This window comes from Chamaea fasciata, unplaced genomic scaffold, assembly GCF_029207755.1.
Source record: "Chamaea fasciata isolate MVZ Bird 193981 ecotype frontalis unplaced genomic scaffold, bChaFas1.0.hap1 SCAF_2, whole genome shotgun sequence".
In the NCBI taxonomy this organism is placed as follows: Eukaryota; Metazoa; Chordata; class Aves; order Passeriformes; family Sylviidae; genus Chamaea; species Chamaea fasciata.
The window spans coordinates 17725542-17747600 of record NW_027094087.1 but is presented as its reverse complement, the minus strand read 5'-3'; the positions used below and the strand labels follow the sequence as shown (position 1 = coordinate 17747600).

Here is a 22059-nt window from a genome sequence, read left to right as displayed (position 1 = left end):
CCAGTGCTAAATTAGACATGAACTAATGCTCTCAGCAAGCCATTGGAGACCTGAACTTGCAAATACAGTAACACTCAAAGGAAGTGCAGAGCCAAGACTCTGCAGATATGCCACAGATCTGTTTGTGCAAAGAGAAAAAAGTTACTCCAGTGTGGGAAGGAGTAATTGTGTGTAATTATCTGCACCAAGCAGAAGCCAACCTGCATTTCTCACTGGGAATCACCCCTCCATCGTGGCTTTAAACAACCTCAGAGAGCTGCTGCTGGGTGCATTCTAATACAAGACTGGGTGTGTGATCATGCTTGTATGGTGCACAGTATTTACTGGTTTCACTTTATGGAGAGTTTTGATACGTTTCAAAGACAGACAGTCCTGAAATAATATCAGGTTTAAAAAGCACTTCAGTACAGATTCTTTTTTGTATGGCTTGTCTCTGGATATCATTGCCTAAAATAAGCAGGCACATTAAAATACAGAATTCCATTATATGATAGCAGGGAAAAAAATTAGCTTCAAGCCACAGCATTAGCGTATGAATCATGCACCAAATTATGCATTTAACCAGTCACATTGAAAACTTAGTGAGGCCTCAGAGCTTTTTCCTCCCAACTGAAAAAAAAGAGAAGCTATCGACAGTTTCTTTAAAAGAACTTCCTTAGCCTCCAGTTATGGATAAAGAAACTCTGGATTTTTATGTCAAAATTGCATGTTTGTTCAACAGTGTTATCAGTGCAAACTTTTGATGTACACTTGAAATTAACAATGGTTAAAAGTAAACCAGTCATGTACATGTGGGGAAGATTTCAGCTTTTCTTTGCACACCACAGTTTTGCTATTGGTACTGAACTGAGCACGACTCCAGGAAAACAAGTGCAAAGCACACCAGAACCTGTCATCTCTGTGTGATCCAGTGACCCTCTGTGAACTGTCTGTCCCAGGATGTAAAGTCACGATGTGCATGGTTTCAAACACAGAATAAAAGCATTCAGTAGGAGAAAGCCACAGACCAGAATGGTCAGCCTTTACCACATTTTTTTCTCCCCAAGTAGCTAAAAAACCCAGCCTGTAACTGTTCAGCTAAAATGGATAATTGTTTTCAAAACTGACAGAAAATAATTTACACTCTTCTCTCAATTTTAGCATGGTGCTCTAACTCCTAAAAAAATGTTTCATTTCAAGTAAAGGGTAGAGGAATGTTTGAAACTGATGCTTTATCCAGGATGCTTGAGTGACAGCAAAGATGAACAGTTTTAAGCATGCATTTATTTATGTACTGAGAAGAAAATAAAGCTCAGTGCACAAAGATCAAATGCTAACAGTAACACTATTCTCTTGCTTGTTTCACTTTGCTTTCAAGCTTCAGGCATGCGGGTTCTTTTCTTTGTTTCCTCACTGAGGTGTGGGTACAGAATTTAATCTACCTCCCTTTTTCTCTCTATCCCCCTATACTACTTAAAACCATGCTACTGCTTTATTAGGGAGGTGTAGGAAAGGTTGAAAAATGGCTTTATCTACCTGCCTCCTCTGCTTGAAGGGATTGCCATCAAGTTCCTGAGCTCCATTGAGAAGAAGCTCTCTTTTCAGCAGTGGCTAAGCGTGACCTAAGGAGTATTCTATGAACTACATAGCTATGGCACACTTTCTGCTAAAATAACAGCCAGTTTTCAGGATGGAAGCACCATCTATTTCTGCAGTGCGCACATAAGGGATAGCACTGCTGGCTGCTTTGAATTCATTCAACTTTCATCTCAGCCACACTGTCTTTGCTCCCCATGGCCATATCTGACATGGAGAACTGAACCTACAAACACGTGTACACCAGTGGTTATGTGGAAGGATGTGCATCTTATTTTATGCATCAGTTACCTCAGTATCTGAGCAGAGATCGCTAAAGAGCAACCAAATCACACAAGTGGCTATCACCTTCAAATATTAAGTAATTTTATTATTTAGATTATAAAAAGAGAAAATCCACTCATGCAAATATTTCTTCATCCCCGGATAGTGTTACAAATAAAGCACTGACGAAGCAACCCAGCAAGAATTTGTTGGCACACAGAGCAACTCTTTCCTAGTCATCAACTGTGGAAGTGAGAGCTGCACACACACAGTAAAGAAGACAGAAAATACTCCTGAGGAGCATGTTTCATAAAAGAGAAAAACACCTTTCTTAACCAAACTCAAAACAAGAGTTATTAAGGACAGAAAATGAATAAAAAGAACTTTAGTAGCCTAGATTATAAACAAAAATTGAACTCATGGGATTATTTTGCTAGCTCAAGGTAGCCACAACATAGCTTGTTTAGAGCCTATTGGTGTTTTGGCAATGCCAGACTTTTGAAAGAATATGGTCTTGTTAACCAGGAAGCTTAGTGAAATGTGCCGTGACATTTCTCTTGGGAAAATTCTCTTGGAAAAATCTGTCATAGAATCATGGAATGGTTTGGTTTGGAAGGAACATTAAAGATCATCTAAGTTCCAAACCAAAGTCCTCCCTCTGCATCTGCAGCATTTGTGCATGACAGAGTAAGGTCACCCATGATACCTAAAGAGGTCCATGACTGCATTTTTTTAATCTCTCACACAGAGACAGAAGTTCTGCCTGTGCCCTGCCTCCTTCACACAGAAGGTGTACACAGAGTACTTTATCCAAGACTCTCATGCTCAAAGAAAACTGCTGGAGAACAGTATCTACTTGGGCCTCTGAGAAACACCAAAATGTTCATGCCAATGTAGGACAGTCACTTCACGGGCTTTCAACATTTTGTGGGACAGGACAGCCACTTTCCACGCACCTGTGTTCTTATTTTCTGTAAATGCTAACAAGTCTCTGACAGTTTAAACTACAAGAGAAGCAGCACATGCTTTGCTGTGCCCAAATGTGCTGCTCAACAGGAAGTAGTAAAAAACAATGTTTTAACAGCCATGAATGTGGCAAGATGAGCACTTTTATCTGCTTACCAGAAACTTCTTTAAATAGAGATGCAACCACAACACTGTTAAGCTGAAAGGTTCAGTAGTTAAGTGATTCACTTAAAATTCATTACTCCAATGCATCACTGCCCACTTTTTAAGGCTTAGCTTAGCTTCACAGTTATTATTTCAAATCTTTCTCTTAACTTACACACACACTAATTAGACCTAAGCAGTCATTAAGCTGCACTGCAGAGATACCTTAGCTTACTGGCAAACCTTTGCAATCGCAGATTAAGTTGAGGCAGGCTCATACCTTTTTTCATTTCCTTGTCATTGTTTGTGACTCATCAAACATGTGCATGACCTGCACTTTACTTCCAGTTCAGTGGTTCTCTTACTGCCCCCTGGCAACTGTGTCGTGTGTGGGAAATAGTGCCCCTCTGGATAAAAGGGAGGAAGGATTTCAGAGGATAAAATCATGTAGTTTGAGTGTTTTCACCTGCAATGTCATGGCAAGGTGAGGTGGGAGCATTCACATGTACAACAGAGTCTGACTGCTAACAAGAACCCTCAACAAGACAGCCTAGACTAGGTCTCCATCAGATTTTTGAGAGCTCAGAACTTTCCTTGTGCCCAGGACAGGCCAACATGAACCATGCTGTGATAATACAGGCTTCAAAAAGCAGTAGAAGAGACAGTGTTCAAATGCAGAGACAGCATCCTGAATTACAAAAATTCATTACCTGCAATACCAGTCACTCAATAGAGCTCAGGAGTCTTTTTGCCCGAAGTAAGGGCTATTTTCATTCAGAATTGTGGCTGGGAACACTTTACTCAAGGTAGATCAAGTTTAACTCATCAAAACACAGAGGACAAGCTTCTGATATTCTTTTAGCCTTGATGAGAAAGTCCCCTATGAAGGCTAAGCTGGTTAAGGACACACTGCAGAGCAGGAGTCAGCTTCATCACTTCAGCAGTGAGGACAAGGGAGGAGTCAGTTTATCAGCTCAGGCCATAGCAAGGGACTACTTGTGGTAGTCCCAAGAAACTTAAAAGAACCAGCTCAGTATTTTAGGGTAGCTATCTAGCTTACAAATTCTTCTTGCACTCTGGTCAAAGTTGTAAAGTTGTAAGTATAAGCTTGCTACCAAGCACAGAGTGGAATCTGCTGGCTTCACTAGGATGTCTCACATGAGGAATAGTTGCAGGGCCAGGCCTTTGGCTGCCCAGGGGAAAGTATTTCCCCACAGTCTTGTATGAGCATGTCAAGAGGGAACTAAAAAGTCCTAAAACTAAGTAAATGGATTATAGCACTTTAATAGGAAATTCATTCTTCTTGTGGCTATTGAAAGAAAAATCACTAGAGATTACATCTCTCTCAGGATACAGTGTCTATCTGAATAGAAAATAAAATCTAGTGAAGTCAATGGAAAAGCCACACTTTATTTCTGCAGGTTTTGAATGAAGTGGCACCTGTTCAGTTTTCTCTCTGCTAAGAACATAAGGACTGCTCTGCTATCTCAAAGTGTGCAGCACAGAAAACCCCACCCAAAGCTGCACAAGTATGCAGTGTTAGATTTCAATGGAAAATTTTCAGTGCAGAATTATCAAGATAAGAAATTTTCTCTTTATAGTCCTTGATAGTAAGGTTTTGTAACATTCAGAAAGAAAACCTACCCAGTGGTTTCCCCACAGGAAACCCACGATACAGCTTTTAATAGGAGCCACAATTTCAGGCACAGTTAATGAGATAGCATTCTGCTTAACACTGGTTTTAAGTAAAGTGGTGATTAAAGACAGGCTTGTCTACCATGCACAAAGCACCCTGATTAATTTTTTTTAATTTTATCATTAAGTACAAAATTCACTGTAAGAGATAGAAGAGCTCTCTGCATCATTTGAAGCTCACTTGAAAGGCCATACTCTTTCTGGCAGCTATTTTAAACCAACTTCTCTCCTGCAGCACTGTTGCTCATTTGTGTTCACTGCACAAGGAGCACCAGGTCTTCACCCAACATCGAAGTAAAGAGTCACATGTTCAGCTTAAAAGAACAATTCTACTTCTCCAATATGTTTGTGACAGTAGAACCAGAGCAGACTCCACTTCAACATAAACCAAATTAAAAGCATTTTGCTGTAGTTACTTTGCCCAGAAAATTCTGAAATTTCATTTTTAAAAAGAGATTTCCATTTCAAACAGAAATATAATTTACATCTTGCAGGAATACCTATTCTTTTCAAGACTCCTACTGCAAACAGTTTCTCTGACATTCTTTGCAAGGGGATTTCCACTACAACACCTAGCATAGAAAATGATACGGTTTTTCAAAGAAAGGTTGTAATTTGAATAGTAAAGAAAGTAGGCATTTGAGGCCTGATGATGCTGTCAGTTGTGCAACTTATTTCACCTTCAGGAAGCCAGAATAAACATGCATTCTGCAGTCTTAGAAAAGCGCAACTTGCTGGCAACTTGCATACGTTACAAAATGTAATTATGTACTGCTTGTTTCACTCCAGTTCAGCACAGACTCACTCCTTCCTATACCTCTGTGCACATCAATATTTAATCGTGCTCCCTTTACCTTCTCCAAGAGAACTTCAGTAGCAAGAGCTATTCCCAGCCAAGGCAGATGTCTGCTTGAGACAGACCCTTTTCTTGAGATACCAGCATCATATGCTTACCAAAGATCACACAAGTAGTTAAGCAGGCAGAGATACTTTCCCAGAATATGCACCCAGGAATTTATAGCTTGGGGAATTAAAAAAGAGGAGGAAATGCCTTTGTATGCAATTGATGGGGATGAAGTAGCATTACATTATGTCCTGTCTTTCTAAATATAGTCATGATTTGTCCTTGTCCCTATTGTCCTGAATAACAGCACTTTAGTCAGACTACTGGCTCCCTGAGATTTTAACACAGCACTGATACAAAGGAAAGGAAAAAAAGAAGCCTCCTATTCACAATGGATTTTACTGCCTGAAGCGAATATTTTCTTGCTATCTAACAGAGCCTTCTGTCTCTTGCAGGTTGCCCAAAATAGCATACCAAGTTCACATTTATTCCAATAGACTTTGCTTTTGCAGCCATTTGAAGCTGATACAGTACAGCAGTGATTTGCTCTTGGAGAGCAGATTTATTAACATACCAGCAGCACTACAAACCCAGAAATCCTCTGCTTCATTCTAAGTATTCACCTTTCCATTATGCTCCTAATTATCTCCAAAGGAGTTTATTTCTTGTAAGCTTCTTGTTCAGGCTGATAAGCATTTTAGTCCAAATCCTCTGCAGATCTCAGATTTACTCCTTGTGCTCTTAGCTGAGAAACTAAGCAACTGTCTTTGTTTTCACAATGCACTTCCACTCTCTCCAGTTTCTCTCTCAGTTCAGTATCCTTCTATAAGAATTCCCACCAGTTTAAGTATTTTCAGATCAATTCCTCCTCCTCTATTCACTTCATTATGATAAAGCTCTGAGCAGTTGAGTCTATATCACTCTTAGACTTGAATGTGATATAGTATATTAATCAAGACTAATCTGTTCCTTCATGTTCAAATAAGATGCTAATCCAGTAAATGATTTCCTAAGCATTGATCCAAGGCAGTTAATACAAATATAATAATCCAAAGTAATAGCATCCCAAGTAAACACAGATTGCAGAGGAGATTTTCTCACATTAGAGTCTTTCTTGAAGAGCGGAGCTTTACATTGCTCCTTAGACTACACTGAGGGCTATTTCAGTTTATGTACTCCAAAAGGACAAACATGATCATGGGATTCACATTTTTCCTAAGAAACCCCTTCTACTTTTACATTACACATTGTAGGAAATAAAACCGTTTTCTCTGAAGAAAAACCCCAAAACCCAAACTTATACCTAAAACATCAGAAGTTAACAGAAGGTTTGTTTGACAGTGCTCATCGTGCAAGCTTCCTCTGGAAGAAGCTACTCTGATTCTGAGAATAAAGTGGCTTCTCTACCGAAACAGACAGGTTTCATTAAATTTTAAAGACAAATACACACAGTAAGGAACATGCTGATTTATCCTTTCTTTCCACAACTGTACTGGACTGTGGCCCCAGATTCATAAACCCTAAAGAAGGGAGGAATGACATTATGTTATTCCAACCTGACTTTCAAGAGCTAGCAGTGTTATAATTCCTTCATCATGCCTCTGAATCCTGTTGTTGCTAAACTGCAGGCTCTCAGTAATAATTTTCAGACTTGGTTTAGAAACTTCAAGAGAGGAAGAGTCACAGAACACTCCTTGGTAAAATAGTTCTGTTATTTAGTTTAAGAAGTAGCTAAATACTTTTGTTGAATTCAGCGTAACATTAAACCCAAGACTGTTGTGACAGGTAAAAGAATTATAAAAGAAAGGCCTCATAAAATCGGGCCTGCTCTGCTAAATTGCCAAAGTTAGCCTGTCACTTCTAAGTAACTTGCAAGTTCCCATGCGAAAACAATCTTGGTATGAAAACGCATTAACACAACAACCTGTTCCTGGGTTGAAAAATAAGTTCATCTGTGTAAACAGTAAGATCTGTTCCATGAGAACCCACAAAGGAAAAATGCAAACAACCTGAATCTTAGCCCATACACACAAATCACCTTCTGACTAATAAATGAAGTAGTAAGAAAACTACCAGCCAATGGGTGTTGAACACAAGGTCTGTGAAAACTGTATAAAGTAAGTGATGTGAATAAAGAATGGGCTTTTCCCGCATGAAAATAATGGAGCCTCGACTAACTTATTACGAGGCAAGACGACTTAGAGTGTGAACATGAATATTAAAAACTAAGTTCATATCACATAAATGAAACTAATAGTCCTGTACCTGTTCTTCTAAGGCAAGACATGGATAATAAATACAAGGGTACACATAAATACTTTAAGTCTCTCTTGGAGGCAAACACTGAAAGAGAATGTGTGTTTGCTTGTAAAAGCTGAACCACATTTCCTGTTTGCGAGAAAGTAGGTGAATAAAACAGACTGGAGGGTTTTGAGATTGGTGGCAGCTCTAAAGACAGGTTCATGCTGCCAGGTTCAAAACAAAAGAGTGTCCAACATCTGCCAACATAACTTGATTTCCTGTTGGATAAAGGGAAGGGGAGTATTCCTAGAAACAACAAAACCAGGTAAGCCTTCTCTTTTAAACTTGTAAACGTAGGAGCAGTACAACCATGCTATGATAGATTAACAGTGTTCCAAGAAGGTGGCTTAGGGTGCTAAACCTTCGTTAATTAAGGTTTAGTAACGAAGATTAAGCGTTGGCATTAGTTTTATGCTGAAAATACTATGCTGTGGTTCTCCTTATTTTACAATGCGCTGTTTCCCTTCTGAAGTATGAAGTTGGTATCTTATAAAGCAATTAGTTGTGCACTGATTAATTGCAGTTTAAGGAATCTTTTTCAGAGAATTAATCCTGTATTAAAAGCTGACACAGGTGGAAGCATTTTTAATGCTAATTTAACATTCATCGGTCTCTTAATGGGTTTCTTTTTCTAAGGGTCATTACTACAAAATATTATTTATATCAACATTTTATTGGAAGGGAGGAGGAAAGACAGTTTTATCTAATCTTTAACAAATTTGTAGACAAAAACAAGAGGAAAGAAAGGAAAGAAACCATTTTGTGCTCCAGATCATCACCATCAATCTGGTGGCAATTTATCTGCCTCTGTGGATAACGTGTTGATACCACAGATGGCATGTCCAGCTAGATGGTATCTGTGTTCCTCACCTCACGTTCCTTTTCAGTACAAAAACCCGGTAGAAGTATGCTATCTCCCTGTTATCCTTTGTGATGGATTTTCTAAACAAAATACATTAGAGCAAGGAGGAACAAAATGTAGCACTTCTGCTAACTATTGTTATGTTGTTAAGAGGACAAATGTCCAACACGAATTGTTAAATCTGGCTCCACTCCCTGCAGATAAGTATGGGATTATGTTCACTCCTTTGAGTTTCAGTAAAATGAATAGCAGAAATTCATCCAGGAAAGATTAGAATGCTTTGAAAGCTTTTGGTTTTTTTGGTTGGGTTTTTTTTTTCTGCTTCTTTTCCCCCACAGCCTCCAGTGACAGTATAATGAACCCCCAAAAAAGAAAACCAAAGAACAAATAACCAAAACTCAATTTATTTCCATGTCTTGTCTCTGTTAGTGGAGAAAGTTGTCTATAGACTTTTAAAGAGAAAAAGCACAATTAGCTACGTATTTAGAAGGTCTTTTGTTTGTCTGTAGTTTGTGGTGTGAATGTGCTACCTTTAATTTATAATACTGTAAAGTATACTAAGAGATGGTGAGTAACCCCATCTCTAAAGCCAGAAAAATAAAAACATCATCCAATGAAGTATATTATCTAAATAGATGTTCTACATGGATGCTCCAAGTTCAGCCTGATTTTCAAAGAGAAGTGGAAGAACAGCAACATAAGAATGTATCATTAATACTAGAGAGTGTCTGATATTAGTTAATCAAAATACTGTCATCTTTATAATTATTAACTATACTACTTCTCCACTCACAAATCCTTAAGTCTTCTGACAATATAAAAAGGATTGCTGTCCTTCTCATGAAACCTTTGGGTATATAATGAACTTTTTCTTTTCACAAATGAGCACATTACTTTAAGAAAATTTCAATATTATTTCTTGTAAAAAACTACTACCACCATTAAGCTTTCCTATTACAGATAGAATATCACAGAAAACCCCAATGGAATTTGATCTTATTGTTTTAGAATCATAGTGTCGTATTCCCAAGTGGCCTAATTATTCCATATGACTTTTTCCAAAAGATACAACAAATTTTATTTAAAATTATTCAACTTGATGGCTTGAATGAGAATGCCTCTGAATACAGTGTCATGTGTTCTTTGGACTAACTATATGTTATGTAAAATAGATTAATATAGTTTTGCTCCATTGGAGAATAGATGACTTGAAGGAGAATTAAAATTAGAGAATAGAATAAAAGATACCATTTAGAAATAGAATGTAATTAGTCCAATAGACTTGCTGTTTATTTCTCACTCACCACCTAAAGTCTCCTTATTTTTGTCTTTAGCACAACCTGTTAACTGTGGGAGGTTGCATCTACTATTGCACATTTAGGGAAAGTAGTGTAGTTATCTGTGGAGACAAATTGTTCTTCACACAATTAGTCAACATTCCTTCTAATGTTGTTGTTGCCAAAGTAGTTAATGTTAAAATAATGCAGTTATAAATGTAAGCCGCATATCAGAAACACCTATAAAAACAAGAAGAAATGGGAAAGATCTGGGAGTTGCATATCTGTAAAGCTAGGATACAAAATCGGAATTTCTCATATTTTATATCAGGCTAATAGGATTAGCTTGAAACTAATGTTAGAGCTCTAAGAAGAGCACCAGAACATCTCCGACCAAGGTGTTTAATATGGTTTTATGGGCTAAGTAAAAACTCCTGTTGTTTCTCCCATGTAAGTATTGCTGTCTAACAAAGAGAGAGCTGGTGTCGCAAAAACAAACAAACAAACAAAAATATACTGAAGTCACACATAAGTTTGTATACATTCGACTGAAACATGAGCAGATGTTTAAGTCAGTGTTGTGAAAAATAAATTTAAAAATAAACTAAGTAATGTTCATCCAGGAAGAAATTTAAATATTCTTTTCTTATTCTATCTACCTCCATGAAGCTTCCTAAATCATGCTTAAGAAACGACTGTAGATGGTGGGATTTAAAACATGGGTATGCTTTATGAGAAATCCAATTTTCCTAGAATGTTTTTAAAGTTCTTGAGAAGTAGGATTGCTCAAATACTATAGAATTTAAACTTGAAAACTAAAAAGAAAAAAATTTTATCCAACCTTTACTATTTTCCAGATAATAATTTCAATTTAAATCAAAAGCTGAAACAGGAAAACAATACTTGTCAACAAAAAGTGGGCCAGTTAAGGGCTGAAAACAGTGAAACTGAAACTAAAAGCTTTCCTTCTACTCTGGAAGCACAGGGAAAATTTGGATTTCTGAATCAGAGAGATAAATGACAACATTGTATATGAAGAAAAAGGAACAACGTTAGATCGTGACTGTATTTTAGGTACGTGCTCACTCTTTTTCTCTAATGAATCACACTGTTGTGGCTTGTGGAATGGGCTTCCCAGGGAGCTGGTGCAGTCCCTGCCCCTGAGGTGTTTCAGGAAGGACTGGACATGGCACTGGAGTGCCATGGTGCAGTTGGCAAGGTGTTCAGTCACAGGCTAGACTCAATGGTCTCAGAGGACTTTTCCAATGTAGTTGATTCTGTGATTCTATCACAGTTACATGTGCTTCCCTTCTTGTAGGCCACTATACTGCTTTTGCTCCCTGGAAAAGGTGTTTGTAGGAAAAGAAATATGAAATGAACATGAGAAGAAACCAATCACCTCAGAAAAGATAAAAAGACAGGAGAAGAATGAGAGATGATTCTGATTATTTAGGCACAACAGTGAAACTTGATATTTCTTATCTTGGATGGACTTGTAGTTTTGGACAGCTTGCATGGGATGTAATATTGAGTGACTAATTGTACAGTAACCAGGTTCCAAAGACCGGAGATTCTTGATGTACCCTGATAACATCTTCTCAGTGTAGGATCTCCCATTCTTTTAATTCCTTCCCTGAAAAATTGGAATGATGTATAGGTGCTTTCATAGGGATGTTATCTCTCCTCATGAATGTCTGTATCTCATTACAAAAGAAGTGCCTTTCAACATGAAAAGGAATAAAGAACACTCAAACACCTTCGGGAGAACTCAAGTGGTAGAAAGGAAGGGAAATAGGATATTTAGTTTAAAAAGAATAAATGGTCACTGAAAGTACCATGTGCAAAAAAAAAAATTAGAAGTCTGTCAGAAAATTACAGTTTATTTGCTTTGCTTTGTTCCTTTTAAAAGTGAGTTCTGATCAGGAAAGAAACCTGCATCCCAGAAGCCCAGGTGATTTGTGATTCTTTACTACCAGGGTTTATCTTATCTTTTGTCATTATAAAAACATCTGGGGGTTGGAGTACAACATAACAAAAAGAGCTTTGACAACACAGCACAACGAGGGGGAAAACCTGTAAGAAGGTTTTGAGCTGGAGCAGGTCAGTCAAGGAACTAAGCCCTGTCTTCTCAGCAGGAGCAAATGCATTGGCACCCTCCCCTGGCCAGCAACATGGAAAAGTACATTCCTGTACTCCTTTAACTCAGATTTACTTAAGAAACAAACAAAATGTCAGCTTCCTGAGGGAATACGTCAAAAAACAACAAAGTGCATTAAGGATCAGTATCGTCCAATCCAACCCCTTGACTGCTCTGCTGCAGCTACACATTTCTTTTGATGCACTATTAGAGGAGTTCATTAGTTTTTGGCACCACACTTTATTTCAAGCACTCCAAATCTCAGAGAATATGAAAAATGCCTCTGGGAAAAGTTAAGAATCAAGCTGCAAGCTCCTTTCACTCATTTATTTGGCTCAGTGTTTCCTCTGTCAAGGAAGGCTTCTGCAGGCCACTGGAAGCAACACTGATAATTTTGGCCATTAGACAGCCACAAATAGGCTATTTTCTTCAGTGTGGTTTGTGATGGAAAATTTGTACAAGCTAGGTTAATCAAAGGTTAATTAAATGAAAAAAAAAAGATTTTGTGCAGGGACATTCTTACCTCTCTTTTTTCTTTTGCTCTAAACTTACCTCTTCTTGCAATAAGACTTTGTTCAAATAAGTGAGCTCATCTTTTACCAAATGATGTTCGAGAAGCTGCTTGAACTATTCCTTGCAGTAATACTTGGGGCTTCACTGGTTCCCAGCTGATGCTTATCCTTTACCATCACTTCCTCTGGTTTCTCAGGCAAGAGAAAAAGCACAAGTAAGAGGTTTGAATAGCTGGAAAACAATGCAAGAGAACATAACCAAATTTGACTTTATTTGAAGAATTTGCTAAAAGGTTACAGTCTTAGCTATTATTCAGAGACACATCCAGCAAATTTGTTTCAATTAAATTCAGAACTACTTTCATCATCTGTAGAATTCAGCTAAGAATTTAATTAATTTACTGCAAATACTAACTTATAGAAAACAGCACAAAAAACTTCAAAGCTATCCAGTAAATTTTTTTCTTTATTAATTTCTGATTTTTACTGCATATTACAAGCAAAACAATAGCTTAATCTTTGGAATTCCTATGAAACAGTATTTCTGCTATCACTTTATTAAAGTTGCTTTCTAATTATTTTGCATCTGGTTTTGACATTAATTATTTAGCTTGTATAGCAATAGCTGTCAGAGAGTAAACAACAAAATAATAGCTTTGATTACAGAAAGCAAAAATCAGCCAAGCACAAAGAATACAGTAAAATTGCAAAACAACACAAATAGTCAAATTTCTTTCAGTCACAGGAATGGAATGCCATTTTTCTGTCTGGGGAGTTTTGGCCTTTCTGAGTTTGGCTCTGCTTGTTTCATTGACACTGAATATTACAAACTGTATCAAAAAGAAGAAAGGTAAGTAATGTCTCTTCGTGAGGAATTGTAAGTTTCAATGTTTAAAGATTCTGAGATATCAAGTCGACAAATTGATTCTTCTGAATCAATTTATTTTTTGGCAAGAAAATTTTTAGGAGAGACAGGTATGGTTACAGAATGATTGCTAACTGCCTGATCCACTGCTAAAGAAACAACTACCAAAATCCATTAGCCGAAGGCGAACCAGCAGAACAAGAAGAATTTAGTTGACTGAATTTTTATTTTTAAAGTATATTTTTAATAGCTGCAATTTCCTTTCCTAGGGAGTATACTTTTCCGTTAACTATTATTTACACTTCTATTAAAAAATTATTGTAAGTAGATGGATTGATAGAAAATACATTTGAGAAAATTCTCCTCCCCAAATTCCTGAACACTTGTTTGAATTTCAGATTCCATACAGATATGCCTTATCAATGTATTTTGGAAAAACATTCTAACTGCTTTTCATAGTGGGATTCTACTGTATTTCTCAAACCAATGTGTCTCACATGACTTACGGTCATACTCTGGTTTTGGTTGAAATGAATTTTTACTTTTTGACAGCTTGTGCCAGTGCAACCTGTCTTATGTATACACTTCAATGGTTAGGAAGTTGTACAATCCTCACCATTCCCCTTACACAGGGAAAATTGCACCTGTGCTGTGCACGTAGGGGTGGGCAGGCCAACGCTGGTGACTTCAACAAGGCTAAGTAGACCTGTGCATTTAATCTATATAAACAGAAGGCCTGTGCTTATAAACTGAGCTCACCAAGAATTAGAAAACCAGATTTTCACAGGATATTAAGAGAGTTGCTGGAGTGTTTTAGGATGGTCGTAGGTTGAGCTTTTTGGTTTGTATTTTAGGGCTACTAGGCAGATATTTCTATGAGAAAGAATCACAGTCGTTTACAAACTAACCTAAGGTTTAGGTCAGAGTGGCTGATGATGCATTACTCATTGAATTGGAGCTTATTGTGGTAAATTCTGGAGTCCTGGAGCAGAGTCTAGAAAGTCCGGCATTCCTGAATTATAAATCAAGCTCCAGCATGAAATCACTTTGTAGCCATTGTGTCTCTGCTTCAGTTTCTTCAACTGTGTGGATCACAGGAGCTCTTTTTCAGACGTACCAGGACTAGTAAAACAAATAAACACGTCACTTTGCAATATTAACATGATTCACCTCCCCAGACAGAGAAAATCTGAGAGAAAAAGATGAGGGAGAAGCAGAAGGTGGAGGAAAACAAGAATGAATCACATGTGTTACAATACATTTCTTGGGTACTGTGAACTAATGTAGACTTTGCAGCCACAGCAGAGAGCCATAAGACAAACATTTCTTGCACTTGACAAAAGTATTTGAGAAAAGTAGAGGGACAACTGAAGATCCTAAGAGCCAGAGCTTTTCAACTGTTTCTCTAAAACAAAGTCAAAAGTATGTCTGTTGAGACAATTATCTGAAGTGCTCTAAAATAACATTTCATTTTCTCTTAATTTTTAAAATGAATTTTCCAGCTAAAATGTATAAAGACTACGAAGAGAACAGGCCAAGGTAAGTTGTATAAAAAAATTATTTCTGGCAAGAGTAAAATATGCAGTAAATAATGACAGATGGCTTTGGAGGGATGGCATAGAGGAAAATTCAATCTCATGCAGTCTGCCTGGAAATGTTGGTTGTGGAAAAAAATTCACGTGGAAGATACATCCTCCAGTCATTTGATGAACAATGAAATAATTGAATGCTAATACTATAATTTTATCTGAAAGTGCAAGACATTGAGCTAAACCACCATTACCTATCACTTGCAGTCAATAATAATTTAAAAGAACTCTCAGCTCTCACAAAACAGTGACAAATTATGGTCTGATAGTTAATACTTGTGGAGCAATAATTTACATGTATTTACATTTCATAACCATCTTTTACACATGGCATCCAAAAGCAATAAAACGTTCTGCTACAGCTGCAGGATACCTCATGATCTATTACACAAATCTGTTTCAAGTCTCTCTCTTATGTCATACAGAAAAAAAACTCTAAACTTAGCCCAAACTTTAGAAACAGAGATAGAAAGAGTCTCATCTCAACCCAAATATAAAACGACCTTGAAAGAAAAATACAAAAGCCTGCACCTGTTATTAAAAACCAATTCTCCCTTACAAATTTTCTTGAAATTGAAATAGAAGTCTCTATTTGCCTATTACTGCCTATTCAGATGAAAAATACCACTAACTGTGGTGTTAGAGCAAGACTTCACCCCCTTGACAAGACACAATATAGGGGTGCAGTAGAAAGGTTACACAGCACTTCCCACTAACAATCCCCATTTTACAAACCCACTTAGAAACATTTTCAAGTAACACCAGGTAAGGAAACACAACATACCATTAAAAATGCAAAACTGAACTTGGCTTCAGTCTTCTCTGTTTCTGTTGACAAAAGTATTTTATTTGAATGACGAGGGGACCTTTTAAGAACATCACCCCAAAAGACACATACAGTGCTTTAGTTTGTATTGCAGAGTGGCCTCAGAGGACATGAACTGGGCTCCTTTTAGTGATCATTAATATTTCTTACCCTACTCTCAAACTGTAGCTTAATAGTCTTGAGATTAGCTTTGTGCTTAATGAAGCTACAGGAAAGGAGAGTTCAGTTCTGGGCTGGGTAAAAAAATCTCTTCTGAGAATACTAACACTGCCATTTCTGCCTCCTCTGATATTTTTGATCTTGTTTATAAGATCACAGTCAATCTGCTACATATACATATACACACACAATCTGCATATGTGCATAAAACATTTACTGACATCAAGTACTGGGGTGTTAAATAAAGTGTATTCTGCGAATTAAAAGTATTTTTTCATTCCCCTTGTAGCTATGATGGCTATCACACAGAAGATTATCCTGTTTATGGCAATCTCAATCAAGATATTTTAGGTAAGCTTCATTTTAGGAATATGTGTCTATTCAGTGGCTATAAAATTTATGATTAAAAATTTACTGACTGACATATTTTGCATTTCTCAAATGACAAACTTGAGAATCTACATCTTTTCAACTATTGATATAATTGAAATTATTAAAAGATACTTGGGGTAGAAATGCAAACCTTCATACTGCACTATTACTACTAAGAACAGATCTCATACTGAATTTGATTTTTTACAGTCCATATAGTCCTATTCAGCCAAATATCTCAAAACAGTTTGTCTAAATGTAAAGCTGCACTAACTGAAACAATAGCTTGATCCATGCCTATTAAAGCAATCTAAAACACATATTACTCACAGTCCAAGGTCAGTGCTCCCACAGAGGCAGGCAGAAACAAACACACACACACCAGTTCTCTGCTGTGGCTATCCACATATTACCAGCACCACTGACAAATGTGCTGAAGCCCAGCAGCTGAATGGTGGGCAGACAGCTTGGCTTTGCTTTACTGTGCTCAAGTTAACAATCCTGGGCAGAGAGACACCGCATTAAAGGCTGTAACATCAGATAACTGCAGTGAGAGCTAGATGTGCCGAGGGTTTGTCTCTTGAAGCCCTTAGAGAGTTAAAGCAGTATTTAAGTAACGAGAATACAACTTTTTCTGCAAGCCTTAACTGGGGCTAAGCAAAACTAAAGTAGGGAAGAAAAAAGCCCAAACAAATCCAACTTTTTCATACAGTTTGCATAAATTTAATCAAGTCAACACTCAAATGCAGTGGCATTGTAAAAGTCTGAAAACTGTAAGGAAGTAATCTGTTTTACTGGTGGCTAAAGTGAGATATAACACGAGCAAATAACTAGAACCAAATTCATGCTGAATTACACCAAATTTAAACTGAAGTAGACTCAGGAACCAGCTGCTGCAACGCTTAACCTCTTTCTCAGCCAAAGAAAAGGCTGCCTGTGCTGAAAAATACATCTGTATATGGCTACCTCTTAATTGCAAGAAGTCCTCCCACCACTCTAAAATGACTCCCATATAGTGAATAATGAGAAACCTCTCTTTCATAGGAACACAAAATTATTTTAATTTTCACAGTATGTGTCTGAATTTCTTAGCTATTTACCTCTCTATAAATTAGAGGGAGAGATCTGTGTGTGATTTCAAAACAAACACAAACAACCTACCAAAGCAAACTGGGGGGAGTGCACTCTCTAACCAAAAGAATCTGTTGGTCTGATCTTTTAAGACTCAGTAGCATGTCACAATAAAAAGATTTTTCTGCTTTTATAAATTACAGAAGAATGTTGTTACGAGCAGATGAAGTCCCAGCCTCAAAGACCAGTTAACCAGCTACAGGTACCTCTAATTTTAGTTATGGATCTCTGAATTAGGGTAACATGACGTGTCTCAGAGTTCCTTTATCCTATAACAATATACAACAAAAATCTTTACACTCGCACAAAAATTACCATGCATTAGTATCTCAGTTCATCAAGGTATTTCAGTATAAACTTGACCCTCCATTCAATGTGAGTCATTAATAAGGAAGTAGAATAACAGACAGTTCAGTTCCACATGATACAGCATAATAAAGCTCAGCAACAGGCATGCAGATCACGTGGAATTAAATTTGCATCCATGGCTTATGTAAAGAATTAATTTTATTTGGTTTAGTTATCAACCAAGTGAAAACACAAACTGCATCACATGATAGTCATGAATTTGACTGGCTCTCTCCTGTCCAGTGCAAAATCTATATGCCTTACTTTGTTGAGATACCTGTATGCCTAAAAGCATGCAAGCTTCAAACGAAATTTGCCTGTAATTGAAGCATTCCTAGCATCAATTTCCTGACTTGATTGCCACATATTTGAGACTCTTTCACAGGGTATTTTCAGCAGGAAAAGAACAACTTTTTTAATCTAGACATTCCAATGTCAAGTCATTGATGGTCTGGTTTGAAAATCACAAAGAATCGGGAAAGACACCAAAAGCATACATTTTGCACTGGAAATGGGATAGTACATACAGACAAGAATCATCCATCTTTGGTTTTCTGCACAGACAAAACCTGTTAATAATGTTGTTAATAACAGGATTCTAACCAAAAAAATTAAAAAGTGAGAAGAAAACCTGATCAAATAATGTCTTGCATCTCAAAGAACCTGGACTTATGTAATAAGCTCCCCTCCTTCCCACAGAGAATCTTTCCAAAGATACCTTGATTAATTTTTCTATATTGCCACTATGAGTCATTTACCATTAGCTTATATTGATCTTTCTTCCATTTTCCCACAGTTCAATCATTTGTATTTTAATAAATTGTTTTACAGCTAGTTTAGGCAAATTTCAGGCAGAACCATGATTAGACTATAGACATACTTGAAGTCTTAGGTATAAATCCAAAGCAAGGATAACTAGTGAACCTAAAGTGAATTTTCTTTTAGGTGGAGTCTGCTGATCAGATGTGTTATGCCTCACTTGATCACAGTGTCAAGGGAAAACGCAGAAAACCAAGGAAAAAGAAAGATCCTTCATTAGAGGAAGATGAAGAAAGATCATCTAACCCCATGGTGGCTTCCAAAGTTAGCATTTACCTCAACAGTGAGCAGCTGGCTGCTGAAAACACAGCAAAAGTAGAAGCCATTCATGATGACCCCATCAGGTTAATGGGCTTGATTCATAATACGAAAGGGGAGAACCGAAAATGTAATGAACCAAATATGTAACCATAAAGTGAGATTTGCTTTTTCATTCTGGAGGAACAATGAATGATTAGAGAAAATATTCTAGAAAAGTAACATACTAAACAGGGGTATGAAATGGGTAAATTAGGTGTTCCAAACTGTCTGCCAAGCATATTTATAGACTAAGCAACACACAGGTCCAGACTGCCACTCAGATGGATCTGGCCTTCTGAAGACAATTTGAAAGGTTGCAGAAATTGGTAGCTCAGCATTCACAGGGTAGTGATTTCAGTAAGAATCAATCATCAGCTTTCCAGCAGTCCTAAAAGACCCTCTCAGTGTCTAGAGAGCTCTAGCAGAGTACAGCTATTCTATAATAACTTCAAGACTTTTGAAATGAGATTGTTTCATACTTGTATACTTGGTGATTAGTTGTTTTGCCAATTAAGAACTGATCTGCTGTTCCACACTGTGAACTTTCTGACTGTGACTGGTCTATGGCAATGACTGGAGAATAATTTAACAGCTGATTTAAAGTAGTAATTGTACATACCACTAGACTTAGCAGTGTCTTTATATATCTTTAGTTTCCTCGAACAATACTCGAATGCATCTCAAATCTCAACTCCTCTACAAGTGTAATATTGTACACAGCTGTATTCAAGGGTCCACAAAGATATTATCAAACCATCTATAACAATAAATCTAGGGAGGATTTCTTCCTTCTAATACTCTATGTTACACTTACATTCCTATTGGGTTTCCAAATGCCATCCTTACTATTTTGCCAAAACAAATAGAGCTTTTTATTTCCCCAAACCCTTCACTTACCATGTGCACGTTCATTTGAAGACCAAACTCTTTAAATGCTAAGTTTTATAGAGTGGGCATTTATTTTTATATTCTGGGAGTCATTAAGTAGTTGCAACAAGAAACAATAAAGCAAGTTGATGCAATGTGTCTGCCTCTAAGTGTCAGACACTCATGCCTTCTCAAAAAACCAGTATACTGGAGCCTTTCAAATCCACACAGAGCAGTGCCAAGGAGCTTGAAATTCTGAAGAATATGGAACCCTAAATCTGTGTCAGGTCCTGAAAGAGATATGCCTGGAAACAAAAGGCCCATAGTACATAGAGCCAAAAAAGCATGTCAAAAATGTTTTAGTAAATAAAACACCTTCTAACAGCAGATATGGATGGACACATTAAGGGATGAGACAAACTCATTAAAAACAAACAAACAAACAATTGGTAAATTCAACCTGTCATTTTAATCTGATAACTAATGTAATGGAAATGAGGTACCCACTTCTCTCATTGATTGTACAAGTAACAGTAAGTTCACTTCATGGGATTTAAATACATTTAGTTTCCTTTCTATTCTCAGTCTTCATTGTTTAGTCCAGCAGTGTGTTTACACTAATTTTCATCAGCTGCTTTCCCTGTTTCCCTGCAACAGTGTTTGTTCAAAGAGCGGGGCATTTTTGCAAATATTCTCCATATATATATACACACACACACTTCCTTTCCACATTTAATCACTGCCTCAATTATTGATTGTGGTTCTCAGACAGGATGATCTTTAACAGCCTATCAACTATTTCCAAGGAATTTGTAATGCTGACACATTCATTTAGCTTTATTCTTTTGGCTCTTTACCCTCCATCTGCTTAAATAAACAACTGAACAACCTATTTTTTTAATTAGTTTTGGGGTAGTTTTCAAGTGACTACTGAATCCTTACATGGAAAAGCATGTTCAATATTGTTCCATCTTCATGACATTAGAGACCTACATAAACTATTTTATACTAGCTTAATTCTTTACATATAAGTTTCAACTAATTACAATATAAGAGGAGGTGCTAGGTTCTATGTTTAGACTGTCTCAGTAACCTCATCTGCATTTCCACAGTTCCTTAAAAAAAATTATAGCAAAGAGAAGCAGTGTAAAGTTTTTTTTATTAAAATAAAGCATTCAAGTACCAGTTCAATGGAACAATAAAGAACAAGTAAGCAAGAGGAAATATGGTGGAAAAAAACCAACTATTTGGAAGGATAGAAGAATGGAACTCAAAACACAAGGGATCTAGTGAATGTTACCACTGACATCTTTGTAAATTGAGACAGATGTATTCCAGCAGTAATCATAGCATTTGAAAATCACAGCAGATGTACATGGCTAAACAGTATCCCTAGGAAAAACAACAGACTTTTGCTTACATCATACTTTTAAGAGTCTGCTGACTCACATGGTGTAGGAGGATCAACTCTAAAAACAGAAACTTTCTCCCTTTTTTGCTACTGCTAACACCCAAAACGTGACATTGGCATGATCTTACCTTCCAACGCATAAAGATTTTCCAAGAATGACCTCTTTAAATTATTTCAAATAATGAATAATTTCAAACAATGAATTATGCAATCTCTCAGTACTGCTGTATCAAGAAATACTGCAAAATAATTATCTCAACAAATCAAAGAGCAAGACAGTTCATAAAACACATTCCTTACAGTGCATCCATGTCTGGAAAAGGAAGAAAAAAGAGCCCCAAGCGCATTTCTAGAAGACAGTATTTTGTTGCTGTCATGGAAAGAAATGTAATATCCAAATTATGAAGGATGGAACGTGTGTGCAAAAGTTCTTATTGCAGAGAAAACCTCACTAGAGCTGGCTTCTTGTCCTGTTCAAGAACAATACTTAAGAGATAACAAGATTTTGGTTTTAAGAGATAAAATAGAACCCTCCTGTGTGTCTGGAAGTAAAGTAAAGCCAAAGGAAACCAAATTCTTCTTTTTCTGACACTCAGAAAGCTAACATGGGGCAGCGTTGATAAAACAGCAAGTACCTGATCTGATACCACTAACACAAGCCCCTTGCCAAGAAGGGCCACAGCAGTGAAAGCCTGTGGGACCCTCACTCTTCGTTCTCATGGATTTGCTCATGCAGGTAATCATAACTCCTCCTGAGAATTCACATAGGTGAAATAAAAATGCTGAAGGCAGGTA

At 37.1% G+C, this 22059-nt stretch overlaps 1 protein-coding gene across 5 annotated transcripts; it reads left to right on the top strand.

Moving 5' to 3' along the window:
• Positions 1–7965: 7965 nt before the first annotated feature.
• TRAT1 (T cell receptor associated transmembrane adaptor 1) lies at positions 7966–20431 on the top strand. Of its 5 annotated transcripts, none has more exons than XM_066175125.1 (7): positions 7966–8054; positions 10786–11002; positions 13317–13427; positions 14945–14981; positions 16306–16367; positions 17663–17721; positions 18813–20431. In XM_066175125.1, the coding sequence occupies exons 3-7, from the start codon at positions 13325–13327 to the stop codon at positions 19092–19094; spliced, it is 543 nt and encodes a 180-aa protein (XP_066031222.1). In that variant the 5' UTR covers positions 7966–8054; positions 10786–11002; positions 13317–13324; the 3' UTR covers positions 19095–20431. The 5 variants fall into 5 exon arrangements, with proteins under 5 accessions (XP_066031222.1, XP_066031227.1, XP_066031224.1 ...); XM_066175127.1 differs by having other exon boundaries at positions 7969–8054; positions 10914–11002; XM_066175126.1 differs by having other exon boundaries at positions 7973–8054; positions 10909–11002.
• Positions 20432–22059: the final 1628 nt, after the last annotated feature.